The sequence below is a fragment of the Ailuropoda melanoleuca genome, chromosome 5 (assembly GCF_002007445.2).
Source record: "Ailuropoda melanoleuca isolate Jingjing chromosome 5, ASM200744v2, whole genome shotgun sequence".
NCBI lineage: Eukaryota > Metazoa > Chordata > Mammalia > Carnivora > Ursidae > Ailuropoda > Ailuropoda melanoleuca.
Genome location: NC_048222.1, coordinates 108,824,096 through 108,830,836, shown reverse-complemented (window position 1 = coordinate 108,830,836; position 6,741 = coordinate 108,824,096). Strand labels below are relative to the sequence as shown.

Genomic DNA, 6,741 nt, shown 5'->3' with positions numbered 1-6,741 from the left:
GGGGGAAGCAGCCAGGTAAGAGACGTTCCTAGTAGTGCGGGGGGAAAAAAACCCACCCAAGTCTGGCTTGGCCCACAACTTTATTTAGGAGTTTCTTTTCCCGGCGCGGCGGAGACAAGGTGGAAGCAGCAGGAGGGGCTGGAGGCCGGCTCTTAGGAACTGCCCGGCGACTGGAGCGCAGACCTAGACAGTGGGGTGGGGTTGAGCAGGGGCACTAAAGTAAGTGAGAGCTGCGGGGCGCCGGGAAGGGGCGGCGGCCTCAACGCGCCGGCGGGGGCCGGAAGGGGGGTGGAGGGCGCAGCGGGGAGAGGGAGGCGGGTGTCGGGATTGCTGAAAGGACCCGACTCGGGAGGGGGCAAAGAGGGAGAAGGGGCGACGCTAGAATCCAAGCAGGAGAAACCAGCACTTCCTGACAAGGAGGGCGGAGGCGCGCGGGAGGGAGGGAGGGAGAGAGGGCGGGGGTAGGGGCCGGCGCGGGGAGAGGGGAGTATAACTCAGCGGCCGCGAAGCGCGGGGGCAGTTTCGGGCGCTTAGGTCTGCAGCCGGCGCCAAGCCGAGCCCAGCAACCCCTCAGACTGACCGCGGAGCCAGAGGAGGAGCGCGTAGTCCCGGCCAGGCGCACAGAACTGGGAGCGGTGGCGGAAGAGAGCAACTTTGCACTGCCCTTCCCTGCTCTGCCCTCACCCAGCACTTCTCGAGAGGGTCCGAGCGGACGGGACCTGAGCGTGAGCTACGGACGAGCACCCGGGCGGACCGGGAAGATGATGATGATGTCCCTGAACAGCAAGCAGGCGTTCAGCATGCCGCACAGCGGCAGCCTGCACGTGGAGCCCAAGTACTCCGCACTGCACAGCGCCTCGCCCGGCTCCTCCGCGCCCGCGGCGCCCTCCGCTAGCTCCCCTAGCAGCTCAAGCAATGCTGGCGGCGGTGGTGGCAGTGGCGGGGGCGGCGGAGGCCGTAGCAGCAGCTCCAGTAGCAGTGGCAGCAGCGGCGGCAGCGGCGGGGGCTCCGAGGCGATGCGGAGAGCGTGTCTTCCAACCCCACCGGTGCGTATTTCTGCATAATCACCGCTTAAAGGCACATTTTGACAGCCCCCTTTATCTGCTTGATGTTTTTTTCATGTCTGCACAGCAAATCACCCCACACCTCCAACCAATTTCCCCCCCTCTCTCTTATGTATTCAGCGGGTCTTTTCTTTCATATTAATTTTTATGACCTGGGATGTTGCGCGTGTTGTGTTGTGTTGTGTTTGCAGGCTCACTTTCCTCCTCCTCCTCGTGCACGCTCGGCTTTTCTCTTTGGCTTCCCTCCTCTCCGCCTCACCTGCTACTTTCAGGATTATTATTATTATTATTATTATTATTATTTTATTTTAACGTTCTGGGAATGTTGTAGGCGCGGCGGCGTTGTGGAGCGCTGTGCCCGGGCTTCCGGAGAGAGTGCGCACAATTCCCTGCTGAGCGTAATGTGTGCCTTTTACTTGCAATTGCAGAGCAATATATTCGGCGGGCTGGATGAGAGTCTGCTGGCCCGAGCCGAGGCTCTGGCGGCCGTGGACATCGTCTCCCAGAGCAAGAGCCACCACCACCACCCGCCCCACCACAGCCCCTTCAAGCCGGACGCCACCTACCACACCATGAACACCATCCCGTGCACGTCGGCTGCCTCTTCTTCGTCGGTGCCCATCTCGCACCCATCCGCGCTGGCTGGCACGCACCACCATCACCACCATCACCACCACCACCACCATCAGCCGCATCAGGCGCTTGAGGGCGAGCTGCTGGAGCATCTGAGTCCCGGGCTGGCCCTGGGTGCCATGGCGGGCCCCGACGGCGCCGTAGTGTCCACGCCAACTCACGCGCCGCACATGGCTACCATGAACCCCATGCACCAAGCAGCGCTCAGCATGGCCCACGCGCATGGGCTGCCCTCACACATGGGCTGCATGAGCGACGTGGACGCCGACCCCCGGGACCTGGAGGCATTCGCCGAGCGCTTCAAGCAGCGACGCATCAAGCTGGGGGTGACCCAGGCCGATGTGGGCTCCGCGCTGGCCAACCTCAAGATCCCTGGCGTGGGCTCGCTTAGCCAGAGCACCATCTGCAGGTTCGAGTCCCTTACGTTGTCGCACAACAATATGATCGCGCTCAAACCCATCCTGCAAGCGTGGCTCGAGGAGGCCGAGAAGTCCCACCGCGAGAAGCTCACCAAGCCCGAGCTCTTCAACGGCGCGGAGAAGAAGCGCAAGCGCACCTCTATCGCCGCTCCAGAGAAGCGTTCGCTTGAAGCCTACTTTGCCATCCAGCCGCGGCCCTCCTCCGAGAAGATCGCCGCCATCGCGGAGAAGCTGGACCTTAAGAAAAACGTGGTGCGCGTCTGGTTCTGCAACCAGAGGCAGAAACAGAAAAGAATGAAATATTCTGCGGGCATTTAGGAGACCCTCGGCCTCTCCAGGGACAGCCCGTCCTCATCCCCTCTTTTCCCTCCCTCTCTCTCCTGCCTCTTTTCTTTCCACTTCTGGCTACCAGAAACAATTCCAGTAAATGTGAATCCGGAGAAAGCGAGGATTGGAGAGCGAGCGAACGAGAGAGCAAATGAGCCCAAGCCCGGTGAGAATGTGAAACGATTTCTCAAAGGAAAGAAAAACAAAAGAAGGGATTTGTCAAGTTGTAGCAAAGTTGTCCCTTTTAACCCCACCCCATCCGGAAAAGGCACCTCGGCTTCTTCACAGGAAGTCTGGAGATGGCTGTTTGCAGAAAGGCAGAGGAGGCAGCCTTTTAAAAGGCCCCCAAAATGATCAAGTAAGATTTGTTTTTATTCCTAAAGACATCACCCTTGTTCAAGTTTAGAAGTACACTTTGCAGCTATTTTTCAGAAATAGAAATCGATTCAGGACTGAAACTTTAAACTAGAGTTGATGCTTAATGTGATAAAGACATCTCTAAAGTATTTTGAATTAAAAAAAAGATGGCAGATTTTCTGCATTTACACTGTATATTATATATATATTTTTATTGTGGTTCTTACCCCCTTCTTCCTTCTCTGAAGTGTTAATGCTTAAGGAAGGAGTTGCGCCTGCTGTGTTCACTGATCTTGAAAGCTATTATTAGATTATTGCCGAACAACCCTCTGTAAATTATTAATTTATCTCTCTAGCAACTTAATTTGTGCACATTCTAATTAATTAAACTTCTTTAGTCTAAAAAACGGGGGAAACGTATGGCTAGTGGAGTTAAACAATTTTATGTTTATGAGTTTACTGAATTTTTATGGCTTTCCTCTTATACTGTGTTCCTTTTGGCCCATTTGTATATTCTCACTTTGAATGACGATTGTTTTTTCTTTGTTTTTACTGGTAGTGTTCTGATTTGTGAGTTGACACTCAGTAATGGATGTCTTAATCGTGTAGACCTGATTCACTGTCCAAAGTATTGTTTACTTTGTTACATATTTAATGGGGATTCCCACATTGTCCCCACTACACACGCGCTCTCTCACTCACCCTTGCACACACACACACACACACACACACCTCTAATGGAAGAGAAGAAGTGAAGCAGTTGGAAGCATGACTATGATGCATCATTTTCTAGCTTTAGGTGCATTTGCCACTTGGTGTTTACCCTTCCAGATTCTAAGATTTCACCAAGGTATTTCAATCTTCTTGTTTTCAATTGCTTTGTTGACTACATTTTAACATTTACAAGAATCCTTCAGTTTTTCCTTTTGGAGGTTTGTTTGTAGAAAAACTAATCTGAACTATAAGAAAGACAGTGCACTGCTTGTAAATTCACATTGTTTGGTAGAATTCTTTTGGAACAAAAAAAATAGGTACGTGGTGACTGGTACCTTATCTATTGTAAATATTCCATTCAAATGATGCACATATAGATATATTCTTACAAATTTTGCTGTATTGCTGTTCCATTTGAGGCTCTCTGAAGTCTTGAGTTCTGTATATGACCTGGTTTCTTGTTTTTTTGTTAATAGATGGTTTATTTACTATGGTAATGTATTAAGTTATTTTTGGTGTTGTTTGATTGTCTTTCATTGAAAAGATGATTTTAATGTTTTATTGGCAAAGTATGCTGCTTTTTTCATTAAAATGTACTATTAAAATTAAATGGCTTTTAAAATGTGATGTTGTTTTCAGTCATTTACGTGGAAATTATTTTGATTGGGGATTTTTTTAAAGCAGAAGCAATTTGATGGTTTACTGTAGAGTTGTTATCATAGTCTGATTTGGAATTCAGTAGGGGGTGTTTTTCTAGGAAGGTGTGAAAGAACAGGATTTACAATAGTCTTCGAATAGCTAGAGCTCATCTCACAGGGTGCTTTGCTTTTCTGTCCAGATGAGATTGTAATATTTGGCTCTAAATAACATCCCTTTGAATCTCTTTTCCAGATCTTCAATAATTCTGCAAAGAGAATCTTTGTGAGCAGAGGTATTACCTGGGTAAAAGGAAGAAAAAAGCTCAGTTTAGTTTTCAGCAACACTGTGAGACTGGGTGTGGCAAGAGACCTATTTCTGGGAGTAGGACACCCTGGTTTAGGCCTAGAGGCTGGCCCACCATAATTCCCAGTTCAGTCACCACTCCTGGGGAGCAGTGCCCCAACCAGAGCAGGAAGCACCTAGGTTACTGGGATATGAAGTAAAGTACATCTCTGTCTCTCTCGTTCTCTCCTTCCATTTCCCTAACCTTTACACAAACTTACATTTGCAATAAGCAGAGTGGGTTGAGGAAGAAATCCTGGGTGGTTAGAAGGAGTAGATTTTTGCCCCCTTTCTATCACTCACTTAGACTTCTATTACTCACCAGACTTGGTGGAGCCCAAAGGTGGTCTGGCACAAAGAAATTCTGCCCTTTGATATACAGACTTTTTAAAAAATTTGATCCTAGTTTAAAGATACCTCCTCACCCATTTTAGGAACATATTAGGTTTTCAAAGGTTTCTTTTTTTCGGGAAAGCTCTGGTTTTTATATTTGCATTATTAATGATAGAAGAACACCTTACTAATCTATAGGTCCAACAAGAGGAAGGAACCAGGGGATCCTCTGGGGGAAATTCTACTACTCTGAGCTGTGTCCTAATATGGAACTGTTTGCTGATGTTTCTTATTTTGAAGGTGAGGTTAGGAAATGTCCCATGAGTCAATGAAAACTGTTATAGTTGCTCAAGTTGTGATTAAATGTTAGAGAAAATTGTGATTTTAATTTTTTTAAAGATTTCATTTATTTATTTGACAGAGATAGAGACAGCCAGCGAGAGAAGGAACACAAGCAGGGGGAGTGGGAGAGGAAGAAACAGCCTTCCAGCAAAGGAGCCTGATGTGGGGCTCGATCCTGTAATGCTGGGATCATGCCCTGAGCTGAAGGCAGACGCTTAAGGACTGAGCCACCCAGGCACCCCAAGATCATTGTGATTTTCAGATGTAAAAATAAAAAAGAACTGTGAGAGCTAATGGATAATAAGTGGAAGGACTTCTTTTTCTACAACATAGATAAAGAAGGCACCAGAAGAAACAAAATCTGTGTCCCTTTAGAAGCAATGAGATATATTGTATAGATGCTTAAGGAAATTTTGAAAGTTGTAGGGATTTAAAAGAAAGAAATGTGGATCCAGATGTGAAATTGATGGTTTAATTTTATTCTTATATTTTGAAGATTGAAAGTCCCTTCTTCTACGTTACCATCTATTCTTAGATTCAGTTTTCTTGAAAAGTCTTTTCAAATAGCCAGCCTCTATCTCATTACGCTAAGTCCTGGTTTCAGCACCACGGATAGTAACCACATGACTCAGTACTACTCCAGCACACGTTTGACCAAGCAGCGTCAGCCAGCTGGAGAACTTTCTGCTTGCTTACTTTTTCCAGAGTAGAGAAAATGAATTAAATGGCTTGAGAGTGTAGCAAGCCAGGCTTGCTGATCTAGGATTAAAATAATCTTCAAGAAATAACACCTTCTTCCCCTATGTGGCTGTTATCTAAGTCTAGGATAGGTGCCTTAAAAGAAAGGGGAGTCCATTAGAAGAAAGACAGGTGTGCTACTGTTTTTCTACAAATATGACATCTTTAAATGAGGAGAGAAATCCTGTAAAAGTAGTAGAAATTGAGAAATATATTGAACAGAAATAAAATAGGTATTCTTTTAGAGCATTTGAAGTACATGATTGCTTTCATGTATGCATGTTTGTCCAAGATTTTTATGACAAAAATGACATAACAGAAACTATCCATTTACTTCAACAGTTGAGAGTGAAAGCCCATATTTCAACTCTCTTTCACCAATTATTTTTTGTCTCCCATGTTCCTGCACTTTTAAAACTGTATCAGTTTTAAGTACATCTTCTCTATGTTATTACAAGGGTAAGAGAAACTCTCTTGCCTACAAGATGGAAATTATATCCATTATTTAAGCCTACTTAAATGTGTTTATGGGAAAATCAGAATTTAAAAAAAGAAATACATTCTGGAAGTTTTTATTAATGAGAATTGCTGAGATATATCAAAACAAACCAAAGGGATTTGGAGGGAAGAGGATTTCTTAAAGAAGAAATTAAAGGTAAGAACAGAATGAATCCTGTATAAATTGTTGAGAAATATTTATGTGGTATTGACTTTCAAAATACTCAAATGAATAAATATCAAATTGTGGCTGAAGAGCCTTGTCATATCAATCAAATCCATTGGCATTCATGACTCATTTCCTAATTTTTTTCTTCAAGGTCCACAATTACTAT

General features: G+C 46.0%; 1 protein-coding gene across 1 annotated transcript; it reads left to right on the top strand.

Moving 5' to 3' along the window:
- Positions 1–529: 529 nt before the first annotated feature.
- Positions 530–2,434, top strand: POU4F2 (POU class 4 homeobox 2). The gene is made up of 2 exons (XM_002916241.2): positions 530–1,046; positions 1,493–2,434. Exons 1-2 carry the CDS (start codon positions 762–764, stop codon positions 2,432–2,434), a joined length of 1,227 nt encoding a protein of 408 aa, XP_002916287.2. The 5' UTR covers positions 530–761.
- Positions 2,435–6,741: the final 4,307 nt, after the last annotated feature.